The sequence below is a fragment of the Cydia fagiglandana genome, chromosome 6 (genome assembly GCF_963556715.1).
Source record: "Cydia fagiglandana chromosome 6, ilCydFagi1.1, whole genome shotgun sequence".
In the NCBI taxonomy this organism is placed as follows: domain Eukaryota; kingdom Metazoa; phylum Arthropoda; class Insecta; order Lepidoptera; family Tortricidae; genus Cydia; species Cydia fagiglandana.
The window spans coordinates 4,067,197-4,094,309 of NC_085937.1; the positions used below are offsets into that span (position 1 = coordinate 4,067,197).

Here is a 27,113-nt window from a genome sequence, read left to right on the forward strand (position 1 = left end):
TCTAGGTCGAAGTACGAGCCCCTGTTCCCCGAGGTGGAGGCGGTGCTGGGGTCGCCACACGTGTCCCCGCCCTGCACGCTCGTGTGGCGAGACCTGTCCGTGCACACCAAGCTGAAGGTCGGCAACCTTAAACGATTAGTCAATAATGGTTAGTATACTCTAAATCGAAGTACGAGTCTTGTTCCCCGAGGTGGAGGCGGTGCTGGGGTCGCCACACGCGCCGCCGCCCTGCACGGTCGTGTGGCGAGACCTGTCTGTGCATACCAAGCTGAAGGATGGCAACCTTAAACGATTAGTCAATAATGGTTAGCATACTCTAGGTCGAAGTACGAGCCCCTGTTCCCCGAGGTGGAGGCGGTGCTGGGGTCGCCACACGCGCCGCCGCCCTGCACGCTCGTGTGGCGAGACCTGTCTGTGCACACCAAGCTGAAAGATGGCAACCTTAAACGATTAGTCAATAATGGTTAGTATACTCTAGGTCGAAGTACGAGCCCCTGTTCCCCGAGGTGGAGGCGGTGCTGGGGTCGCCACACGTGTCCCCGCCCTGCACGCTCGTGTGGCGAGACCTGTCCGTGCATACCAAGCTGAAGGATGGCAACCTCAAACGATTAGTCAATAATGGTTAGTATACTCTAGGTCGAAGTACGAGCCCCTGTTCCCCGAGGTGGAGGCGGTGCTGGGGTCGCCACACGCGCCGCCGCCCTGCACACTCGTGTGGCGAGACCTGTCTGTGCATACCAAGCTGAAGGATGGCAACCTTAAACGATTAGTCAATAATGGTTAGTATACTCTAGGTCGAAGTACGAGCCCCTGTTCCCCGAGGTGGAGGCGGTGCTGGGGTCGCCACACGCGCCGCCGCCCTGCACGCTCGTGTGGCGAGACCTGTCCGTGCACACCAAGCTGAAGGTCGGCAACCTTAAACGATTAGTCAATAATGGTTAGTATACTCTAAATCGAAGTACGAATCTTGTTCCCCGAGGTGGAGGCGGTGCTGGGGTCGCCACACGCGCCGCCGCCCTGCACGCTCGTGTGGCGAGACCTGTCCGTGCACACTAAGCTGAAGGTCGGCAACCTTAAACGATTAGTCAATAATGGTTAGTATACTCTAAATCGAAGTACGAGTCTTGTTCCCCGAGGAGGAGACGGTGCTGGGGTCGCCACACGCGCCGCCGCCCTGCACGCTCGTGTGGCGAGACCTGTCCGTGCACACCAAGCTGAAGGACGGCAACCTTAAACGATTAATAAATAATGGTTAGTAATAGTATCTTGTTCTTATAAAATTAAAATTATCTAGATTAACCTTTTGCGTCTACACTTTTATTTGCCGCTTTTCTGCAGTGAAAGAAATAGCTAGATTTAAATAAAATACCTTTATTAATGCCAAGCCAAATGATGACGTTCACTAGTTCTTTCATGAGTGTCTAGTTGTCTACTACAAACCGGAAGACGGGAAGACACACAGTTGGACTGATTAGGTACTATCGTTAATTCCCGTTTGATGACATCGGGTGACACGGGCATTCCATCGCTATAGTGTCGGTTATGTAACGCTATTTTTACATGTTTCTGATAAAACTTGAATGAAACGGTATATTAGTCGATTCATCGTCGACAAATAACTAAATATGTAGGTAAAAATGCTATTCGCTACGACGACGTAGCGCTACACTTAGCAGTAAAGAGTAATGGTAATATTCCATTTCTTAACCGCAGCTGCACTACCGGTACTGAACGCGTCGCTGTCATTGTCAATTTCCATAGTAAAATTGAAAGTAGTGCAGCTGTCGTTGGAAATGGAATGTTACCCTAAGTCGGCCCGATTCGAACTTTAGGTTACGTCAATGAATAGATTTAGAAACGATATGGATTAGATATGTTAGTGTTGAATGTGACGTTTCTTCAAACAAAAACGTCACTTTTGACACTGACATATAATCAATATCCATTTTAACAATTGCAATTTAAGGTAAAAGTACGCTTCACCGAACGCTCAATATCCGTCCGTATCACCGAATTTCTTCTATTTTAGGCTATAAGTCGATTATTTACAGCTGATAGTTACTTGCGTATTTTTTTTCCACGAGTTAAATACCTATCCCTTCCACTATGCCTCAGAGTCGGCCAATTTGTCCCGCAGTTGGGACGTGGCAACTGATCGAAACGGATCGTTGCTGCCGATTGCCACTTTGTATGGGCAACCTTAAAGAAATCGGTAAGAAGTTGCGTATATTTCTTAAGGTCATAAAACCTTTTAAATTTATTTCTGTGTTTCAAAGTATGGTTTTTCAGTGTGACTACTTAATTAGTTTGTGTATTTTAGTAAATTTAATTAATTTAGTGCAGTCATATTATCAGAAATTAAGCTTAATGTGAGTTCGGTGATGAGTACACCGACAAAATGATTGGAAGGTACAGCGTCCGGAATCAGGGAAAGCGTATGTTTTTGAAATTATTTTTTTAATGGTTGATTACGAACTATTTAGATTAACTACCTAATTTCACAAATAACTTAATGTATTTGTAATTTTATGAGCAATTGCCGAACAACAATAACCTATATAGATTATTATAAAACTGCGTTTGAAATGTTCATGTTTTACGACTTTTTGGCATCAAAATAAGGTTTTTGGCAAGACTATTATCAAACAATAATTTTAGATATTTTACGTCAGTATTAGCAAGAACTTTATACATGTACGGTTTTGTAATGGATTCAAGTATCAAATTTAATGATAGATTTGTAGTTATACCACATTGATTACGATTTAAATACTATTTTCAAAATCCATTCGCGAAATAGGTTCCACATATTTTCCATGTTTCGTTCACCGAACGGCCGTTCGGTGAATGGTACCCATGGTCTCTGCTACCGAACTCATGTTTGCGTTGGCCATGTTTCTATTCGACGTTCATGAGAATATCATCTTTATTACGATAACGGCTAGGTCGATATTTATATGTTTATTTTTTGTGACCATTATTTCAATGCCAGCGCTTTTCAAACTTTAGACACACTTATTGGACGCCTGATAAGTCTTGGAATGTGGACAAAAAAACTGAATAGGATAATAAAAATAATGAAGCAATAATATTTTATACAGGTTGGTCCAAACCTAGATGTCCAAAAATTTTTTTTAGATTCCTCTCGTCGTGGGCGATTGTTATTTTTTAAACTTTTATCTTTTGTTATGAAATTCCGGGGTTCCCATACAGGGTGGCTAAAAATTAACTACATTCCCATTCTCAGGGAGGTTTTGGGATTATACTGAGCAACTTTTACTATGGGACCAACTCCGAAATCGTGAAAAAAAATTTACCCTTCCATAGAAAATGGACCAGCCAAAATTTATGAAACAGCCAAATTTTTTTATACATATGCGTACATGTTTTATAATTGTTGCGTACCTTACTTACTGACTTATTTTTCAATAAAAAAGACACGTCAAGATCGCTTACCATCTTTATAATGCTAAAAAACGAAGCATAGTAGGGATTTAATAGTGAACTACTGAAGTTTGAGCACCACTCAACACCATATTTTCATACAATTATTTCCTAGTTCGGTAATGCGGGCTCCCTATTCGTATAATGTGCAAATCACGTTTCTTAGTTCGGTAAACGGTACAAACTTGGAAATTGGAAGAAATGACTTTAAAAATATTTTTAATACACGTCCAATCATTTCAGTAATTTATAGGTATGTTTAAATGAGGACAAATTTATCTATGTTTCTATTTTAGTATTGAACATATTCGTAAGAAAGTATCAGAACTAATAAAAAAATTAAACGTAAGTCTAGGGCTTAAGCATTCGGTGAAGCGTACATTTACCTTATCTTGGCAAGTTTTGATTCGTGACAAATATTATGTTTTCTTTTATTTGTACAGTGAGCGGCATTGCAAAACCGGGCTCGTTGGTGGCATTAATGGGACCCAGGTAAGTTGAAATCAGTACTTAAAAGGCCTACATGTCAATACATTTATTGTTAGGTACCTGTATTATATTTCGTTTTAATACTCGACTACTTACTTTTGTCACACTTGAATAAAACGACATGAGGCTACTATTCGCTGTCTATTGACCACAGTGTACTAATGAAACAGTACCATGACTTGTTATAACGTGACGGTACTAGTGTTCGACATGCTAAAGCCCAATAGATGACACCCTACTATCACCTCCATTGACAATGACTTAAGTTTCAAGATGACGTAGGTACTGGGACCGCGTCGAGCACTAGTACCACCACCTTAGTAGCTCTTTAATAAAGCCGGTACAGTGATTTCAACGATGGTGTGGACTGTGTATGCCCATACGTGTTTAAGTTCTGTTGTTATTCCACATACTAAATTAGACTGACCATTAATTAGTAGTACTATGCAACTTTCATTTAAAACAAAACATGTCAGATTGGATAGTAAATTAAGCCAATTTTAACAGTCATTTCATTTGGGATATAAAAAACAATTTAAGTCAAAGTACTGTTTCAAAGTTGTGTTACGTTACTAGCCAGCAGTGTGGAAACTGAACATTCTATCGGCTGTATAGGGTTTCATGGCTTACCAGCCGTTATCGCCTAACGATTGATTGACGTGCGCCGTGCGGTGGGTAGGCGCTTTCTATAAAGCCGGCCTATGCGAAAATGTTCGCAAGCGCTTGCCGCAAGCTCCCTTTGATCTGTCTCCAAAAAGCGACACTAGCCCGGATCGCGACAAGCTCTTGCAAGCTCACGCAAGCCAAGCCAATCAACCCGTTCACACGCTTGTGTTTGTGGAAGCTTGTCGAGACTCGCCAAGCTTGTAAACGTACCAAGACCGCTAGACACGCTTGACCAGGCCGGAGCCGGGCCGGAGCTTCCGGAGCTTCGTTTTCTATGGCACCACGTGATCATCGATCAGCAGTTATAGAAAATAACATGTTGGACGCCTCGGCCCGGTCTAGCGTGGTGTGAGTCATCCTTTACTTGTTACTTTTTTAATTTATAACACATATTATTATTAACATCAGGAATTCATTTCAGTGGCGCCGGAAAAACTACATTAATGAGCGCGTTAGCGCACCGGAGTCCAGGTAAGACTAAAAATATACATATTTTCCAACTTTCTTAGGGTGAGCTTCCTCCAAATCTGAGCAAAATATTAACCTCTCGTCTGCAAAATATGATAAGGATCTTGGCCTAAATTTGTTAATATTTTGCATTTTTTCTATAACGATTTGTTCGTATCTAAACCGTGCAACTCAGGTTTGATCACCCCACACACGTGCGAAGGGCCTGAAGCCCAAATGAGAACTCATCCATACAGCGCTCCGTTATATGTTATGGCTTTAGTGGATGCTCAACCTTAGGTATATGCTTCTAAATTAAAGTTTTTCTCCCCTGTTTCAAATATTTCAAAAGGAGGTTTTAAATTCGGTTGTAATATACGTTATTTTTTTTATACAAAAAACGGTCGAATTGATAACCTCCCCTTTTATGAAGTCGGTTAAAAAGATGATGCAAAATACGCTAAATTTTACATCTGTCAACACCTTGTTATTATGCAGAGCATAAAATACGCTAATGTACACAAAAAAAAAAAATGCTAATAAAAATGCAGTTTGAATTCGAAATCATCAGTTTACGGTACATTAATTTATTCTCATATAAGTATATGACCCCGCCAATTGATATCATCTCGTTCATCAACACCTTTTATAGTACCTACCTAAATATTTGCTTTGGCGAGTGTTTTTCACAAAACCGATATTTACCATACCTATACGATTTAAGACACGCGTAGAGTTAGCTAGTAGTAGTTAGCTTCTGATTTCGTCGTTTTGCTACAGGTAGTCCATCCAATGGTACATCCCTTCCGCACCAATTTTGGGGAAAGCCATAAGCCGCGCGTGGCGCTGTCGCCACCTAGCGGCCATATGTGTCCTGATCGTAACAGACGCGTTTTGTTAGAGAGTGAATCTTCTGTACCTAGTACTATTATTTATTCTGTGCTACTCGTATTGGCCATAAAATAGTATTGGTGACCCTCAGATTTCTAAGTAGCTTCAGGGCCCACCTAATCAATATAGTTTGGGAAATGCTACTCTAATCTAATTCGCACGCGGGCGACTCGCGTGGTGACATCGTGGTGATAATGTTCTAGTCTAGAGCAGGGATCGGAAAACTTTTTTGACGGAGAACTTTTTCTAAGAACACTAGAGTGTGTTTTATTTTCGAACCTCCTCGAACTATCCTCGAACTTCCTAAGAGCCGCTTACAGCTCATGATCCGCAGTTTGCCGACCTGTTTTAGAGAGAGCGTTGGGATTCACATTAGTATTCGCGTTTCTAACTGTTGTATTTCCCACCCACAGTGGGCACGGTCGTCGACGGAGAGGTAGCCATGAACGGCCGGCCCGTTGGAGACTTCATGCACCGACAGAGTGGCTACATGCATCAAGACGAGTTGTTCGTTGACAATTTGACGGTTATCGAGCATCTTAGTGTAATGGTATGTTTTTTTTTTGTCAATTTCTAGCCTTTCTAAGATGGTGGTACTGGTGCTCGACGCGGTCCCAGTACATGTCATCTTGAAACTTAAGTCATTGTCAATAGAGGTCACAGCAGGGCGTCATCTAATTGGGTAGCATGTTGAACACTAGTATCACCACCTTACTAATGGTTTTTTTTTCAGTTAAAAAGTTACACGGAGGTTTTTGTATTTTTATGTTTTTTTTTTGTATTTAGCCAATCCATAAAGACAGAGCACATTCTCCTTTCCTTCTTAAATTAGTTAGTTTGATAGGTACTTAAGTAGTCGAAATTTTTTACTTAATACCTAAGATAATCTATATATATATATCCTATAAGAGGCTAATGACTCTAAATAAGGACAAGCATAAGAACTCAGTCTGAGATAATTATCAAAATTAAGAAATAAAATAAACATAGGCTCAAACAGTAATATGATAACGAAGATACATGTGAAAATACTATAAAAATATTTGGTCTACGCTTATTTGTTGACATCATAACCAGGTTACCTAAATTCTTAAATTACTTAAGTATATATTTCGGATAGAAAGTCATTACACTTAAAAAAAAGTCATATTTTTAAAAAGATAAATAAGTATAATTAGAAAAACAAAGAGTAAAATATGGTTGGTACAGTTTTTTTATAACATTTTGCGACATAATTTTCTAAAACATGACATACCTATACTTACCAGTGCCTCTACCATCAGTTGGCAGAGTATTTTTCACTTACACTCGGTGAATAAACGTGCCGTGAGTCACGTTTTACGTTTCTTTACGGTCTTATGTACCTAACTTCACTCCACTCCAAACGATGCTGTCCCTTTCTAAGTATACTAAAAACAGAGCAAGAGTTATATCGGAGTTTTATACAGCGCCTCTAGGATTCACCTAAAGAACTAAATAACAAAATTGACACATTCTCACGTCTACGTAATTTACTATCTATGCATCTCGCTCTCGCATATTAGTGCAAATGAGATGCACAGAAAGTAATGTTACATATACTGATGGTAGCCGTGAATATGGAGGGTAGAGGTAAGGAGAATCCTTTATGACTTTATGAGAAAACTCCTTTATGGGAGAATATTTGCAAAAACTGGGCACGCTGTCAGCTATTATAATTTTTCTAAATCTCTCCAGAGTAGCCAAAAAAAGAAAACCCATAAACCTAGTTTTTCATTGTATCAATACCGTACTAAAAATCATGGGGAATGGAAGATACTCGTATTTACAAGTGGAAAAACGTTTTCTCTTTTTGTATGGACGATTACGTAGTATACTTCCCTCTTAAGGTTTTTGACGGACACTTTTTCATTATTAATTACATGGAGATTGTATTCCTTACCTCTACCATCCACTAAGAGCATTTAGAAGGGAGATGTCATCGCTGTCATTTTCTTTACAAAACAGTCTGCCGATTTTTGCGGGGGAGGGGACGTCAAATGTATTGCTATTCCTACATGATTTGTACGTAACGTACAAATAGCCATGTCAGTCCATACAAAAGTTTGCACAATTGTGCAAGTTTTTCGGCAGAGGGGTAAGTAATAATGTCAGGAAAAAAATAAAGAGTATACCTACGAGACTACTACGACTATGATATTTGATTTATTCGGTTGTCAATATAAAACAAATGTAGGTGTTCTTTCTTCTCGTATGAGACGCCATTACTATGTAATCTTGCTTGAGATTAATAAACATTGCCAATATGGTGTTAAAACAAGCTTTTCTTTCCTGCTTGGAACCCTAATCCTAAATCCTAACTCAATGGCCACTCCAGTTATTAAATGCTCTAAGACCAGTTTTGTCACTTTGTTACTGACTCAACCTTCATTCTACAATTTTTTAAAGATTTGACGTTGCCATAGTTACGAAAATAATAAACATCAATGTTAGTAAACAATGTATAAATTAAAATATAATTGTATTCAAGACAAAAATTGCAAAATATGATAATTACGTAAACATCATTAATAATCGAGTTAAAATTATGACATTGCGTGTTAAAAAATAGGAAGCAAAGTATACGGCGCGATTATACAGGCTACATTTGGCTACATATTTATTACCTATGATGAAAATAGTACACACATGAGAAGAAATCTTAAAATATTAAAATAGGTATGTATTATAATGGTCCGCTTCAGTCCGCATCATGACAGCGGCCGTCTCCTACTGCTAAGTAACATTATCTAATAGAGTGTCCGGAAAGAGAAAAGTCGTGAAATTTAGGGGAGCCCATACATTATACCTACGACTCTTCTCTTTCCGCACAGACCCTACGTATGACCTTAATAGCGATCTTAATTTTATAGTACCTATATGATCTCGAGTATATTTCAGTGCCAAGCGCCCCATTTCCAATACAAAATGAACCCACGCAGCGGGTTTTTGGCAATAAATGTGTTTAAATCTTATTTAAATTTTCAGATTCAGAACCACCAGCAAAAGTTTTTGAAGAAAATTTTATATTTCCTGTTACCAAGTTGACATGAAAAACGATTACCTAGGTACCAAACACAATAATTTGAACAACGGAAAATAAAATAATACTTATTTAGTAAAGAAAAATAAATAAACCCACAGAACATTTGTATGTTTTATTTTATTTAAGATAATAATGCTTAATAAAATACGTAGCAATTCTTGTGTAAATATTATAATAGGTCTTGCGGTATGTCTTATTCTTACTATGTGTTATGTGCACCCAGCAACAAAAACAGCAACATGTCTATGTACCGCTCCTTGTATTGAGCCTTAATTCTTAATACATATGTAACTTCTACATGCATACATGATGCAATCCGGGTTTTCATGGAAATGTTGTTTTCAATCAGCTTCTTGCCTAAAACCAAAAACTGCTCGTAAGCAATGTGCTTTTCGCAAATGTAGCAGTAGAAATAGGAAAATATGATGTCAAGTATAACTCATTACCTTTGTACTAAATCAGCCTTTTATCGAACTATTAATTGATTTATCCCTTAAAGTTTTGCTTGAAGTTCACATACTGTTATAAATTTATAAATATTACGTTGAAAATTGCATTAATATTCGTGAAAAATCTGCGTATTTGTTGTGTTTACAAGTTGACAGAAATGTCACGTTGGAAACGCACGTATTTTTCCATAACATCTGTCACGTTTACTCGCGTAAAGTATTTACGCAGAATAATTCTGGCTCAGTTTTCATTATATAATTAGAAAGAGAGCGTTTTAGGTGTGAAGTTAGGCAAGTATGGAAAACTCGCGTAAAAACGTTTGTAACTCATGGTACAAATTGAAATTTTTAGTTCTTTACGTGACCGGTAGAGGCACTGTACAATTACTCCATACATTTTCCTTAACTTTCTCACTATCTTCACTTCTCACTGTCATTCACGGAACTCATAGTAGAGCTAGGAATTTATATATCACACGTAATATGTCACGTTACCACTTATCAGCGAGGGTCAATAAGGATAAAAGATGTAAGTATCTTATATCAAATGACTTAATTAATTCCTCGAGAGCCGGCGGAAACATAAAGTGCCCGAGTTTGACATTATTGTCCGATACGATGTCCTCTAAAAAAAGTAGGTAGTGTTATGATTGCCAATCATAAACTCATTGTTTAACTTTAAAAAGTAAGCAAGTCATATTTTAAAGTTTTAGTGATAAAAACAAAGAAAGAAATAAACAAACATAACAAAACTTCGAAATCTATAGATAAAAAATTTGGCCCAGATCGCCGTCAACGGCCAAGGTGCCCAGAAGGCTGGCCGTATTTCCCCGCTGATAGCGATGCTAATACGCTGGGCGAAATAGTGGCCAGCTCTCTGGTCACCAGAAGCCTCTATTTTAAAGAAGTACGTATGAATACTTAATACCTACGGCGCTCTTAGAGTAGTGCAAGTGTTATTTATACATCATAATTTCATAGAAAATTGACGTTTAAAATGGCACATGCTCTTTTGCAGACTTATCTTAATCTAGCTCTATCTATATGTTTTGGTTTTGTAAATTTTGTCCCTGTATACGCATAGGTAACATTCAGTGTAGCTCTTTGCCTAAGGCTCATTTAGACGGCGCGCGAACTCGCATTGGAGTTTCATTACATTACGGTTTTTGATTGGTCGGCTGAATTGGATGTCACCAACAGTCCGCAATGTAACTAAAATCGTATGCGAGTTCGCCCACCGTCTAAATCCGCCCTAATATTTACTGATTGTTCTCAGGCCCGACTACGTATGGACCGGCGCACCTCCTCCATCGCTCGGAAACGTCGAGTGAATCAACTCCTGCGACAGCTGGCGCTCTATAAGTCGCGGTTCACACGCATCGGCGGTCTTGATGGACAGAAAACTCTATCCGGAGGGGAGAGGAAGCGACTAGCCTTCGCGACTGAGGTGAGGCGACAGAATCGACAGATCAGGAATCTCTTGGTATACTATTGATGTTCACTGACTACACTGCACTGCAGTTCCTACCTTTTGTAATGAAACACTTTCTCGACAACTCAATACTCATTTATTCCGAAACCAAAATTATATACGGGGCTGTGGAAAAATCTTAACAGCGCGAAGTAGCCGATAGAACGGCGACATCTACTGTGCAATTGGGCAACTAAAAAAACTGAACATTACTACATTCAACAATTGGTTTTCACGCATGGAAAGCTGAAGGGGGGAGGGCACTATTTGTAGCCGAGGGGAACATGATGATGGACTGAAAACTCTTCCGAGGGCCGAGTATCAGACTAAGGCACATTGGGGAAAGAAATTACTAGGGTAGCTGGGTTATCTTTTCACCAATCGGGGACTCAGATGCTTGGTGCTTCGTGTAAGCGAGAGGGAAAGATGTTTTACCAGGACTGAGGTGAACGAACAGTGAATGAGCATTTAACTATAACTAGGTATGTTTATGGCTAAGGTTCATTCCATTTGAACTGAATGATAACTCAGAGGAAAGAGAGATTGATTGCAAATCGCAACGATGTAACCAGCAAATGGAAGATATAAGAATCTACTGAATAAATTGAGATACAAGATTGTTTTAATTGTATAAATAAAATAGCACTTATCGCTAATTGAATTAGCAACATAAATATTATTAAGTGTGATTTAATTAGTGTCTAAGTCTTCTTCAACCTTGACATTATATGAGCCTTTTAGGATATTCAAGTGCCAGTAAATTATGCACACTCATATGTCATCATCATCATCATTTCGACCTATATACGTTCCTCTGCTGAGCACAGGCCTCCTCTCATGCGCGAGAGGGCTTGGGCTATAGTCCCCACGCTAGCCCAATGCGGATTGGGGACTTCACATACACCTTTGAATTTCTTCGCAGATGTATGCAGGTTTCCTCACGATGTTTTCCTTCACCGAAAAGCTAGTGGTAAATATCAAATGATATTTCGTACATAAGTTCCGAAAAACTCATTGGTAAGAGCCAGGATTTGAACCCTCGACCTTCGGATTGATTCACTCACATGTGATCATCAATAATCAACAATGCTTGTAATATTCCAGCTCTTAACAGACCCCGGTCTACTCTTCTGCGATGAGCCCACCACGGGTCTGGATTCCTTCTCAGCGCAGAAGCTGGTGTCTCTGCTGCGAGCCAGCGCCGCACAAGGGAAGACCGTTATATGCACCATCCACCAGCCGTCTTCGGAGCTGGTAGCGCAGTTTGACAAACTAGTGCTGTTAGCGGAAGGAAGAGTGGCGTACGCAGGCAGTGCGAAAGGAGCGCTCACTTTTTTTGAAAGGTACGTTTCTCTCTTGGATTTCGAAGAAGAACAGTAGCTAATTAGCAGTTGTTATCACCACTGTGAGGAAGAAAGTCATATTTAAATATTAACATGTTGCTATATGTGAGATCCTATAATTGGCTCTGTGTCACTATTGATGTTGTTATTAGCATAGCTGTTGGTTCTCCATGTAAATAAAATAAATAAATAAAAATAAATATTAAGGTACCTTTCACCTGACTCCTTCGGAGCTTGTACCATTTCGAAAAATTAGTATCTCGACATCTGATTGCAAATTTTTGTTACCAGTCTAGATGGTATGTTCAAGTTGAAAACAATCTTAATCTATTTTAATAAGCGTTATTAATGTAGGTACAAATACACAACACTGTAGATAACAGGTTTTCAGGAATGGATATTCTACTTTTTTAAAGCAAAAAACCAAAACATGTTTACAATTCGTAGTATTTCGCATTAAAAAAAAATAAAGACACTTGATTGTATCTTAATAGAGCGAGTGATATATCCAGTCCATGAAGATGTCATTAGCATTAAATCTAGTTCAAGCTAGTCTTTTGTATATAAAGCCGGTCTTTTGATTAATATTAAGCTTGAATTAATCTATACCGTAAAAGAAGGACATTGATATGCATTAAGTATTTAGGTAGGTATACATTATGCATTAAGTTTTGACTTCGTCATTGGCATTTCTCGTGTTGGCGTTGGCATCCTTGGGCCAAATTCGACACGTACAACTGTCAGCTTTCGCATCCACGTCAAATCAACAGTTGATTTTATTGCATACTGAGTGTTGATTCCATCAACGGTGGATAATATCAGGTTCTGTTTGGTTTGCTTGTCACCCTAACTGTGGATTGTTAATGTCAAATTTTGACGTTGTATGTATTCGAGAACTTTTGATTTTTCCCACATCAACGGGAGATCAACACGATACGTCAAACGACGTTTGTCGAATAGGGGTCCTTGTAATTAGTGTAACTCGTAACTAATCATATACCTACTTTACTTTGTATCACGTCTTTTTTCAATCAGTATGCAATTTATACTTATAGATTTGTACAATAAAGTTTCAATAAATTAATAAAGATAAGTATTTTGCATATTTTGTCCATGACGAATCTAGTCTATGATTTTGCAATCATGATAATGTGTGATTTTATATGTAGATCTATGTCTAATACCGTAGTGTAATCGAATACAATTGACTCGATGCATTTAAATGATCTGGACCGACTACTGACCCTAATAGAACATCCTGAGTTCTTGTGAGAAAGCCCTTTACGTTTACAATCGGTTTGAAAGGACAATAGTCGGAATGGAAAGTTTAGATTGGACGCATTTCTATCAAAATGACTTATATTTTTGATGTAACTAAGTAGGTACCTTGAAGGCTTCATATCAAACTAGCTAAACTAAATAAGTCTCTAATAAGTTTGTAAAGAAGTGAACGATGTTGAAAGTGTTGAAACTATGATTTATTTAAAGGGTGAGAATATTATTTTTTTATCATAGGATCATAGGATTATTTTAACATTATTATTAATTAACAGTATAACTGTTAGACTCATCATTTAAACAAAGACTTTAAGTACAAAATAACCAGGAAAAATGGAAAAGTTTAAAAACATTACGTTTTTTGGTATTTAGGATTGGTGTTACATTGGTGGACAGAGAATGTCTTCCAAGCTGTATTTTAGGTACAACGATTAAGTAGGATACAAAATATACATTAAATGATGACTCACGTTAGACCGGGCCGTGTCAGGGCCGGAGCTTCCAGCGCTTACTTTTCTATGACATGACAGGCGATCACGTGATGCTTTCCATGGAAAATGATGCGCCGGTAGTATTGGCCCGGTCTAACCCGAGTCATCCTTAACTACTAGCCCCCTTATTCATAAAACTTTACGGTATTGATTTAGTTAAATCATGTTTTATCCCTTACTTACAAATACGTAAGTCAAAATGACAGATAAAGACAAACGATTGTTATTTGTTAGTTAATTGAGGTTTGTAGCGCGTTTATTAATAAGGGGGTAGGTAACTTAAGACCGTTGTAGCGTGAATTATCCTTTTAATTTCCAGCTTGGGCTACCACTGTCCCATCACGTACAATCCAACGGACTACTTCATAAAGGTGCTGGCGATGACACCGGGTTCAGAGGAGGCCTCGCGACAGGCGGTGAAGAGCATCTGTGATCGATTCGCGGTCAGCGACGCCGCTAAAGAATTAGACATGGAGATACACTTGGAGTTTCATCTTATGGACCATGAGGACCAGGTTCGTTGGTCAAATGACTTATTTATCCACTCACATGATTGATCATTTTCTGTGACCTCTATTATTATGTGAAAATAAGGGTGACAGCTCGCAACTACAGTTGCATAGAATCATGTGAGTGGTTATGGTCGAGAACGCCCGAAGCAGGTTCAAAGTCTGCTTTGCACGTGGTCGAATGCTGATAGCGACCCTGAGGCACCCTACCTGAGGCGGAGCCGGCACTCGTTGGTGGTTTTAGACGGTAGTCCTTCACTGGTTAGTCCGTCATCCCGCAACGCATTTCCACAACGTAAAAAAAAAGGTTCAAAGTCAGCGATTCTAAGAAAGAATCATGGTGCTCAAGTTTCATCATTCACACACACACACATTCAGTGGCATCATCACAGGCCTATTAATGCGTCTATTGTAGACGATTTATGCATTGCTGTTTAGACAACGGGTTTGGTGACTGAACTGTGGAGGCCGATGCGTAAGCGGCACGATCTCCCACAATTTTGGCAGAGAAAGCTCATGCCATCTGAGGATCTGAACCCGGTTTGCTTTCTGCGACACCTTCAGCTATCACGCATTAAACCAGGCTTGGTCCGATAGCCTTGTACAGTCGCCATCAGATATATTGGAGCGTCCGAGCTGCTCAAAAATATCTGAACACGCACTCTAACGCCTCTACAATAGAGGCGTGTTCAGATATTTCTGAGCGCCGTATCTGCCCCGATATATTTGATGGTGACTGTACCCTCCACAACAACAAAACACAACTATAGTTGTTTTTTTTAACATTAGAAAAAGACTACTACGCGATCGTCAAGATCAACACAAGGTAAACAATCTTGACGTGTCTTTTAATTGAAAACCGCTTTTTAAAAATCAGTAACTATTACTTATGAAAGCTAAAGAATGTAAATAATCATATATGATTCATAATTGTTACATATTTTTACCTTTTTTCTAATGCTAAAAAAAAACGAACTATAAATTGCAACAGAGTTGTGTGGTGATTGTTAGAATGAGGAAAACTTCCTTTTATTTCCTTCCAATATATCTTTTAAATATTTTAATAACAATTTTTAGGTGATGGTTGATATTTTCACTGTGGGCTGATGGACTAGATTCAAATAATGTTTATAATTGGCTAACATACAATACTTACATATACAGTGGTACTACTAAACGAAATTAATAACTAGCTTGAATCTAAAATAGGCCCCTGAGGCATTGTACCAAGGATGCTGGCGGCATTTCCCCGCTGTATCGCAATGCTGATACGTTGTGCGAGGTAGCCGCCAGCTCTTCGGTCACCAGTTACGTCAACCAGACGCTTCGCGATTTCTGCGAACAACTTATGCGCGCTGGGACCCCATTGGACCTAGAGTTTCAACTCCAACTAAAATAGTCAAAATCGAGTATTTTTAACCTATTTTATTGTTCTTGTTCCAGGCTAGAAAGAAACTAAATAAGGAAAACTTCAAGTCACCATTTTTCTTCACAAAAATTATGTGGCTCGTGTACCGATATGCGCTGATCGTCATCCGAGATCCAAGAGTGCAGTTTATACGAATTATACAAAAATTGGTAAGTTTGATAGTCCGGCTACGTTAATTTTGCACTCCAATAATAATGCTATGCCAATTATATATGCTAAATAAAATAAATTAATTAAAAAATTATAAACACGACTGCTGCATTTTAAATCGAACTGAAAAGCTAAAAATAATGTTAATATGTTAGTCACATAATTTTATGAATCTAAATTGGAATGTAAATATACACTCACGGTCATTCACAGTAAATACAAAGGGCTATGTACATTAATGACCGTGACTGTAGGTACGTGTACATTTAATTTCAATTACAGTCGGGGGACCTTGATGTACCTAAGTGCATCTCAATCAAAAGGTCCCCCGACTGCAATTGAAATTAAATGTACACGTACTTACAGTCACGGTCATTAATGTACATAGCCCTTTGTATTTACTGTGAATGACCGTGAGTGTATATTTACATTCCAATTTAGATTCATAAAATTATGTGACTAACATATTAACATTATTTTTAGCTTTTCAGTTCGATTTAAAATGCAGCAGTCGTGTTTTTAATTTTTTAATTAATTTATTTTATTTTAAACATTTTAGTGAAAAAACTAAGTAAAACTACCATTTATAAAGATTTCCCCCGGCCATTTAGTTTGTCCACAAAGTTCTTTTTATGTGGATAGGTATTAGCTCCTAGGACTGGGACCTTCTAAAGGCAGGGACACACTAATTACGGGCGTCTTTTCTGTGAATAATATGTGAATGTGTTCACAATTTGGGACATTTGATATTTGATATTAAATATAGCTTCTTAACTTCTTAAAAAGAAGTGGAATTTTGAATTATAATGGCCATGAGGGTTTGAAGGTCCACAATAAAGACTCATAATTTTAACTGTCACTAAAAAAGTTTTTGACCCAATTATCTTCGTCGCAACTTCAGCACGACGACGCACACATGGCCTTTGGCAAAATAGCACCAATTCAAAGATCAATAATGACAGACTGCATGTAAAAGGGCCTATTCGACGCTAATATCTTTAAGTGTTAGTTACCTACCTACCTACCTACATTCAAATGATGAACTTCCAAATAAAAGTAGGTAGCCCTAATAGACTAGATAGAATGCCGAGCTCTGCGTAGGGCCGAACACCCAAAGCGTCCAAGAGAAGCGAGTTTCTACGCGAGGCTGAAGGCTAAGCTGCGGGACGTTAGCGGTGAAACACAAAACCACTGTAGGTACATGTGTTAAAATACATAAGTTGAAGACCGACCTCCGCGTAAGGTGAAGGGCTAGGGATTCTAGCAATTCCTGCAATTTCTTCAAATATCTGACCAAGTTCCGCGAATACTAACCTCCCGCAGCTCGGTCTTCAGCCTTGCCTGGAATTGCGACTTCTCAATTATGATACTAGGGGAAATTGTAGAAAGCGCGTACCTGTCGGACGCTCCGGGCCTTCGGCTTTACACGGAGTTCGATCTACGGGCTTCGCATTTAGACACTGGCTATTCCCGACTCTTTTTGTACGAGGGTGCCGAAGGCGCCCGACTTTGGAACGCGTGCATCGCGCCACATACGTCGGGCTAAGCCCCACGCTTTAAGTATGAGGGCGCCGAAGGCGCCCGGATATGGTAAGGGTACAGCGTGTCACGTACGTCGGGCTACGCCCAACTCTCTTAGTATGAGGGCGCCTCGACTTTGGAACGCGTACAGCGCGCCATATACGTCGGGCTAAGCCCGACGCTTTGAGTATGAGGGCGCCGAAGGCGCCCGGCTTTGGTAAGCGTACCTACAGCGTGTGACCTACGTCAGGCTACGCCCGACTCTTTCAGTATGAGGGCGCCGAAGGCGCCCGGTTTTGGAACGCATACAGCGCGCCGCGTACGTCGGGTTACGCCCGACGCTTTGAGTATGAGGGCGCCGTAGGCGCCCGGCTTTGGTAAGCGTAGAACGTGTCACAACGTCGGGCTACGCCCGACTCTTTTAGTATGAGGAAGTCGAAGGCGCCTGGTTTTGGACCACGTGCAGCGCGCCACGTATGTCGTGCTATGCCCGACTCTTTTAGTATTATTCAAACCCTATCGCTTAAATCGAAGTTCACACGTTTAGATTTCAATAGGGCGATTTAGTTCCTAAAATTACTTTCTAAAAATATACCTATACAAGTCATATGGATGATTTGTATATATTTTTATGATCAGCGGTAAATACCCTTTTATTTGATAGCTCACTAAATAAGATAGAAGAATTTATTTTTCTTAGCACATTTTGTAAATCCTTATTTAACCAAAATAAGATTTAAGCGCGTATGTTGCATATATATTTTAAATCGCCTTTCAAAGCTCTTCATTTTGAGACCCCACTCGATAGGTATGCAAGATTTTTTTTTCTAAACGTCACGCAATATTGTGTATTACGTCCGCCATATTGGTTTTATAATGACGTCATATAGCCTATGTCACCCGGGATGACGTAAGGATTCTAATGACATATCATACATCTAAATCGGTTAAGGCATTCAGAAGTTATGATGGAATAAAGAAACTCACATACATACAAACATGAACGCTAAACACAATACACTCTTTTTGTTTGGGCAGTCGTGTAATAAATCGATGCAGACGGTAGAATTAACATAAACATAACAGATAACTATATGTGGCCGTTAGGTGGCGACAGCGCTACGCGCGGCTTATGGCTATAGGTATAGTCACCAAAATTGGTGTGGAACGGATGTAATTTTAGCTACCTGTAGCAAAGCGACGAAATCGCGGAGAGAGCCATGCCTGATCTAGCCTAACCCCGTTATTGAGTATATTGAGTATCTGTAATTTTATATCTATTAAATTTAATAGTGTACTTTGGGGTGGTGAAGGTGCTGGACGATGTGAATGATATTTAGATTTTACTTTTCTCCTTAAGGTTGATTGGATGCGTGGCGATTCGCCACAGTACCTATAAAAATCACACTTGCAGACTTGGACTAATAACTTTATTTACTCCCCGCACGTGATTACCTGGTTTACTGGGTGCACGTTGTATTGCCTCTGATCGCAACCATCCCATCCGTACAGAGGTTCTACCGCGAAACACGTTCGACGTGTTGCCTCCCTGTCACACTTACGTACGAATTTACAAGTGCGACAGGGAGGCAACACGTCGAACGTGGTTCGCGGTAGGCCCTCAGGATGTACTTACCTACCAACAAATTTTTTATTGATCTATTCTAACGCTTATATTTCAGGCAATAGCCTTCACCGCCGGCCTTTGCTTCCTTGGCACAGCACGCCTGACCCAAGCCGGGGTCCAAGACGTGCAGGGTGCCCTCTTCATCATCATAGCAGAGAATACCTTCAGCCCCATGTATTCAGTCCTGCACATGTTCCCTGAGGAGTTCCCGTTGTTCCATAGAGAGATCAGAGCGGGGTTGTACTCGACTCCTGAGTATTATGTAGCGAGGATGATTGCGTTGGTAAGTATTTCTCTCATATCCACTCAACCGTCCGGCCCGCGAGACTGTTTTCCTGTCAACCGTCCGGGGTTTTTTAGCGACGCACTCCCCGCGCAGTGCATTCACAACTTTCTACAAAAATTATAACTACACTGCCATCAAAATTTTTTTAGAGCTAACTATTAATTAGGCTACGTTGTGCCATCAAGAGAATTAGTAAATAATGCCGAAATATTCTGTTAGATGGCTCTGAAATCAAATCTTTCTTCGACCCCTTTGATGGATAGTAAGGTTCCCGCGGACGGTTAAGAGCATATTTTTTTCGGATACTATGCTATCGTCGGACGGTCAAGTGGATATTTAGACAATCCCAATTGAATCATTAATTACAAGAACAATGCTGTCGCTGGACAAAATTTTTAAAAACTACGAAACAAACAACTATAAATCTAACCTATAGGTTAACTGGAAGAGATCCCATTCAGGGATAAGTTTGCCTTTGTTGTATTTAATTGATTCTGTAACTGTGTTTCTCGTGTTTATATTTCTATGTACAATAAAGTAAATACATACATACATACATAAATCTATGGTTCTGTAACGTTGAAGACCGTAAATAGAGGAAGCACATTGCGAAGGCTGCCTTACACACAACACGTCATTGTCAACTCATCACGAAACCACGACCACCACTCTTATGAGTGATCAACGAAGAGGGAACTGATGGTCATGCACGTATACTGCAGCAATGATTTTCGGATTTACTCTTTTAAAAGCTTTATTTGACATATTTGTCCCTTAAACTATCCACACTTCGTACGGGTGTGTAGGTACGAATCGTACCTACACACCAGATATAACTTTCATCAAAAGACACGCTGCCTATCTCTCAATTTCTTCTGATTACGTTTCTTGGGTGCAAAAGGAATCTTATATTATGTTTATTTTCGCAGTTCCCAGGACTGGTGGTTGAGCCATCCCTGTTCACACTAGTGGTATACTGGATCGCGGGGCTTCGAGCTACATTCTACGCCTTCGGCTTCACCGTATTCCTATCCATATTGGTGCTGAACGTTGCTATCGCTTGCGGTAAGGCAAAACACCGATCAATTTTTAACTTCGTAGCGTTATTGAATCAGTTTAACTTACGAGTATGCGGAGTATGTTAGCCGATGATTTTCCTGAGGAGCAAAAATGTCTAATAGGACTCATGGCATTAAAGCAACAGAAACGTCAGAAATGACAATCAAAGTCTAACGCTCGGACTCGACGATTGAAACGCCTCTAACGAAGTGATACTCGTAGGTATTGTAATGTCACATTACTTTAGTATACATGTTCTAAATGTATGAAAAATCAAGAAAATTACTGTTTTGACTCTGGAATATTGCGTTTGTGTATATCTATTGTTTTATAATATCATAATATCTTCTTATTCCATAACAATAAATAACTTTGATAATACTGATAGACAGTAAAATACTTTAAAATGTTGATTTGCAGGATCGTTCTTCTCATGCGCTTTCGGCTCGATGCCTGTCGCCATCGCTTACCTCGTACCTTTCGACTACTGCCTCATGATGACGTCTGGCATCTTCATCAAACTAAGGTATTGTTGTATTACATTTAAACGGGTCTACCGCGGTATAATTTCATTGTTTTTATTGTTGTGACCAGCTGCAACAGCAGCTAGTGCAACTCAGTTGAAACGTCGGAATTTACGGTAAAATCAATGAAATTACATCGCGGTAGACCCGTTTGTGTAGTTAAATATGTGTACAAAACGCGAAAGATTAAAGTGTTATGACATCTTGTATTATCTTGACAATATCTATACCAGTTTCAATGCCACATAGCCTGTTTGGAAATAGAAAAGTCGTGGAATGTATCGAGCCTTCCCTTCGTTTCGTATTACGAGTCTTTCTCTTTCCGCATAGACTCTCACATTGTAATTTCACAAAAATACACACCCGGACCAAATGCAATCAAAATGTTATCTTGATTTTCTTCATAAATAATTTCCTTTTAGCAAAATACTCCCTTCAGTTTTCCAAAAATGTGTTGGTTGATTTCGGTACTACTAGTGGCATTAGCATTTATGATTTTTATTGAGTATGTAATAATAACGTTTCTTTTATTTCAGTACATTACCAAAATACATATCCTGGATTCGGCATTTGTCGTGGCTCATGTACTCAAACGAAGCCATGAGCATACTCCAGTGGGATGGCGTTAGCAACATTAGTAAGATAATTTTGTTTAACTTCACTATTCATACATCATTTGTAGGTAGGTATTTAGCTTATCATATTGTAAGCCGATATAAAGTAAGCATCATCATCTTCCTCGCGTTATCCCGGCATTTTGCCACGGCTCATGAGAGCCTGGGGTCCGCTTTTGGCAACTACTCCCGGGAATCTTGGTGTAGGCACCAGTTTTTACGAAAGCGACTGCCATCTTAACATCCAGCTCCAACCCAGAGGGTAAACTAGACCTTATTGGGATTAGTCCGGTTTCTTCACGATGTTTTCCTTCACAAATCGACTGGTAATATCATTGATATTTCGTACTTACTTAAGTTCCGAAAAACTTATTGGTACGAGCCGGGGTTTGAACCCGCGACCTCCGGATTGAAAGTTGCACGTTGCACGCTAGGCCACCAGCGCTTCATGATATAGGACATATTTAATAAATAAATACAAGACAAGATTCGATTTTATCATAAAATCAGAGAAAGAATTAGAATTAGTATCCTAAAGACGAGCCCACATTTAACAAGCGCGTCAGTGCTACCTATGTGGCCGAGATTTGGTAAATTAAAATTAAACAACCGTAGAACCGGCTCAAATGGCATAAAAGGACAAAAACAAAGTGTTAAATTAAGTGTTGAGGTTCGGAAAACAACGACATTTGGATCAGGTCCAAATTCTTCTAGAACCCTATCTTTGCCTTTCTTATCGTGCAAAAGGTTTATTAATTGCTTTACGATTCAAAAGTTATTGCTTTAACACCAAGAACAAAAACCTTATCAGCTATTTAACACCTCTGTTCTCTCTTCTGTTGTTTGTTTCTTTTACAAAAAATCAGGTAAATACGGCGCTAAGTTGGGGGTTTCCCGATGGAATAAATATAACAAAGGAAACTATGCAGGTAGTTTATAAGGAAGATACGGATTAGATAAACATTACTCCATTCAACTGGTTAAGAACTGTCTATAGTTTACCAGCCGATTAGTCGCCGAAGTCTTTTGTACTCCTTTATTTACAAACAAATCTCTAGATTGATTCGTTTTACCTACGTAGATTTGGGAAACCCACAGAATAAAGTATCCCGTAGGGCAACCTACCATTAAATCTAGAAATACCTACTGTGGCAAACATAACGACGGATACCGACGCGAGGCCATAACAATAACCACCCTCCGATGTGATAAAGATATCTACTTAATTATTTCAAGTTGCAGTCTAAGAAGTTTCTTAGACCGCGTTCTTAGACTGCGACTTAAAATTATTAAGTAAGAGATAAACTTTGTCACAAAAAATTCAGAGCCTTTAATAATAAATTCAATTGCCACATGTAGTCGCTAAAATGCCAGCCTTTGCTAAGGGTCGGTTGCACCAAACTGCTCGTATCGTCAAAGAGTTCGCAAAATTTTTATGTATGGAAAGGTTCATAGTAATGCGCTGGGGCGCGCCGGCTGACGTTGATCAGTCTGTCAAATTAATGTGGTTGGTGCAACTGGCCCTAAGTGGCTAAAGGTTACCCACTGTATTATTTATGTTGAACTTGTTCCTCCAGCTTGCGCCCCAACCGACTCCGGTACGCCATGCCTCAGCACGGGCGATGAGGTTCTCAACGTATACGACTTCACCACTTCGCACTTCTGGACGGATGTCATCGCGCTCGCTGTGCTGTACCTCACCTTCCACCTCCTCGCGTTGCTGGCCTTGAGGCATCGGACTAGGCGGAAATAATATTATCTCACAGTATATTTCTGTTAACTCCCGAAATGTTATGAGGTCCTCAAAGTATACGACTTCATCACCTCACACTTCTGGACGGATGTCATCGCGCTCGCCGTGCTGTACCTCACCTTCCACCTCCTCGCGTTCCTGGCCTTGAGGCATCGGACTAGGCGGAAATAATATTATATCACAGCATATCTCTCTTAACCCCCGAAATGTTACGAGGTAGCCATAAGCCGCGCGTAGCGCTGTCGCCACCTAGCGGTCATATCTGTCCTGATCGTAACAAGCGCGTTTTGTTAGAGAGTGAGTCTTCTGTACCTAGTAGGTACTATTATTTATTCTGTGTCCCTGTTAACCCCCGAAATGTTACGAGGTGTAAACGAGTACGAATGCACCAACTCCCACTTAACCTCACTTTTTTAGTTAAGTATACCTCCTTGCGATGGATTTGAGGCATCGGAAATAACCATAATACTTAGCTCACGTCACGTCTCCTGACAATGTTACGAGATGAGATTCATTCATTCAGACCTGGATTCATCTTACATAGGTACCGTCTCTGATCTGAACTCCTGATATGTTTTCCACTAGACTTTACTTTAGACTTTTATGTCGTTCTCGAGACGTGTCAGAGACTTCATAGATATGAAAGTATGAGGTTTTATTGAGATGTTTTAAATAATAAAAAAACAATTGACGGAAATTTCTGTCGGCAGCTTCGTTAAGAACGCGAAATGAAAGATAATTGATGAAATGCTCTGAATCAATTGACTATTGTTACACGACTGTTTTGTTTTTTATTTTAATGGTGTCTATTAATAATTTTAACTACAACAATGTGTGATGTACATAATATTATATTTAATAAATCTACATATATAATTTGTATAAATAGTTCTGTTGTTTTTTTTGCGGCCCATCAAAGTCTCTTAGAAAAACTTACTTAGTGCACTATCACCATCAGTTTTCATTTTCATAATATGTCGTGCATCCTGGCCACTGAAGTAATAAGAAAGGGAGTAATCTCAAGACTCAATCTCCTTTCTAATATATAAACAGTGGTTTTTCGGCAGAATTATCTAAATATTCCTGTTTAGAGTGATGCATATTCGCATTTACATTATACTCGTATCGTCGGGCGACAAGCTAAATTCACTAAGGGGTCATCGGGGAATTTTTAGGTTTTTTGACCCCTCCCCCCTCCTTGTCACATTTGGCAAACCCCTCCCCCTAGTGTGACGTCACATTTTTTATACGAAATCGCCAAATCGAATTAAATAAGTACCTAAGTATTATTAATATTTTATCAAAATATTTTTGACGATATAAATATTAGTAATTTTATAACCCAAAACTGCTTAGGAAAGAAAAATAAACGAATAAAAACGATTATCGTTTTAAAAACATGTTATTTAAATGTATAGCGAATAAAATAATTTAAATAAATTTTCGGTTACTGATGAAGTTAAAGTGACGTCACAAAGTTTGTGTCTCCCCCCTCCCCCATGTCACAATATGTCACATTTTCTTGATCCCCTCCCTCCCCCTAAACGTGTGAAGTAATTAATGGATGACCCCTAAGTACTATCAAAAAATTTAAGTAACAATGCACTTTATTACACTTGTAACACGGTTTATTGTCCAATAATTTCAATGGTGTTAGTTAGTGACTTTTGCTTGTCACCCGACGATATACGTTTGTAAAGTTTTAAATAGTACAACTATAAGTTGTAATCGTATATTTAGTTTAAATCAGATTACAATTTAGTTATTTAAAACTTAACAAACGTAATGTAAATGCGAATATGCATAACTCCTTTGTATGATCCAAAACCTAAATTGATAATTGAGCTCGATTCAGACTTAACATTTTGTTACGGATTTGAAATAGTTTTGATACGAACTTGACGACCGTCTTGGTGATTGTCGTTCACTTCATTTCGCATGCACCAATCAGCATGAGCGATCTCCAAGGCCGTATCAAAATATAATCAAAACAATAACAAGTTGATACATCTGAATCGGGCACCGTATCACATTCGCCATCAGATATATCGGAGCGGCCAAGGTGCTAACAAATATCTGAACACGCCTCTAATATTTTCAAGGTGTTAGAGTGCTTGTTCAGATATTTTTGAGCACCACGGCTGCTCCGATATACTCGTATCTGATGCGACTTTACTTGAGGGTTTGGCGTTTATTGCCCCCTCGTCCAGCCCAAGTAGAGATCCGTCGTGATTTAAGTCCTCGATCTCAGATACCACAAAAGTATGTAAATGGGGGTCAGAGGGTTCTATATTCGCTGAATGCTGGTTGCTGTGTTGGCCGAAACGTTAATGCAATTGAACATTCTTGACCATTAACCAGTACAAATTGAACCGTCAACTATGTAGGTAACCGTCCGTCACGGTTTACGGTTCAATTTGTGCTGGTTAATGGTCAATTGCAATGAACGTTCGGCCAACACTGGCTGGTTGTATAGTTATTCGGTTGTGTAAACAAAATATTCATGTGATGTTACCGATGCATTTTAAGGTTATGTTTATACCTAAAGTTAAGATTAGAGCATCCAGGATAAATCTTACGAAGTTGCAAACACATGTGCTGCCATCGTGATTCAAGATGTGAGATAGCGAGGAGTTACAATACTTAAAGTTGTGCAACTCAGTCGCCATCTGGAACCGTAACTAAGTTATCAGAACTAGTTCTCCTCAAGTACTTGCGTCGAGTTCTGGCCTCCATCGTTAGATGGCGTTCGGCGCGGCCGTGTTTTTTTTTGCTACCTGCCGGGCCGCGGTCGGCCGGCGCAACTGGCGCAAGCGTAGTGTAGTTCAAATTCATCCGCCATATTCGTCGTGTCAGGCGGAGTGCAGCGCAGCCGTGACATGTTTTATCGTAAACTGCACACTACTTATGACATCGAGTCCACACTGGTGCTACTCACGTTCAATAATCAGTACGAATATGCGCTCTGATGGACTCTCAGACGCGTATTCTTTTAGTTTGTTGATTCGTGCATCGAACTGTGTATTGGTGTGTTTATGATAACAGTATCCTCGGCCGTGTATTGTTTTTAGTAAATCCCATGCGATTGCCGGTGTCGAAGCTTTGTGATATTATGCAACGTGACATAACCGTGACCTTCTAGTGTTGTGTTCGTGCTTTAGGTGCTTTTGAGGTTAAAATGCAGCTTGGATTTTGAGCGACTGCGCCGAGTCATACGGTTAGTAAGACAAAGTTTTTGACAGCTAGTGATAACAAGTTCGCATTTACTTGGTTAAGTATTAATGTTTACCTAATTTCAACTATCGTTACCCTCAATAACTCGAGCTTGTTATCTAGTTAGTTCTATTTGTTTTCAAATACGTACTTCTTAAAACTTTTTTTTTTAATTTCTAACTCATTCTTTACGTCAATAAACCCCTTTCATCTCCAAATAATGACATTAAATTACCTGAAACGGCACAGAACTCATTTAAGTATAAGATGCGGTGTATAAGTTGAAGAAGCGACCGTTGCGCGCCATGCGCGGGCGCGGGAATGCGAAGCGGGGGATAAAACCAAAACGAGTAAAAACCAAAAGCAAAGGACCCGTCCTTCATTACCATTACCCA

At 39.5% G+C, this 27,113-nt stretch overlaps 1 protein-coding gene across 3 annotated transcripts; it reads left to right on the plus strand.

Moving 5' to 3' along the window:
- Positions 1-545: 545 nt before the first annotated feature.
- LOC134664976 (protein scarlet) lies at positions 546-23,528 on the plus strand. 3 transcript variants are annotated; one of them, XM_063521730.1, is made up of 13 exons: positions 546-621; positions 3,888-3,936; positions 5,021-5,070; positions 6,351-6,487; positions 10,727-10,897; positions 12,026-12,264; positions 14,353-14,548; positions 15,986-16,120; positions 19,325-19,552; positions 20,485-20,620; positions 21,035-21,140; positions 21,675-21,775; positions 23,330-23,528. In XM_063521730.1, exons 2-13 carry the CDS (start codon positions 3,926-3,928, stop codon positions 23,503-23,505), a joined length of 1,686 nt encoding a protein of 561 aa, XP_063377800.1. In that variant the 5' UTR covers positions 546-621; positions 3,888-3,925; the 3' UTR covers positions 23,506-23,528. The 3 variants fall into 3 exon arrangements, with proteins under 3 accessions (XP_063377800.1, XP_063377798.1, XP_063377799.1); XM_063521728.1 differs by lacking the exon at positions 546-621 and adding an exon at positions 1,077-1,094; XM_063521729.1 differs by lacking the exon at positions 546-621 and adding an exon at positions 1,132-1,251.
- Positions 23,529-27,113: the final 3,585 nt, after the last annotated feature.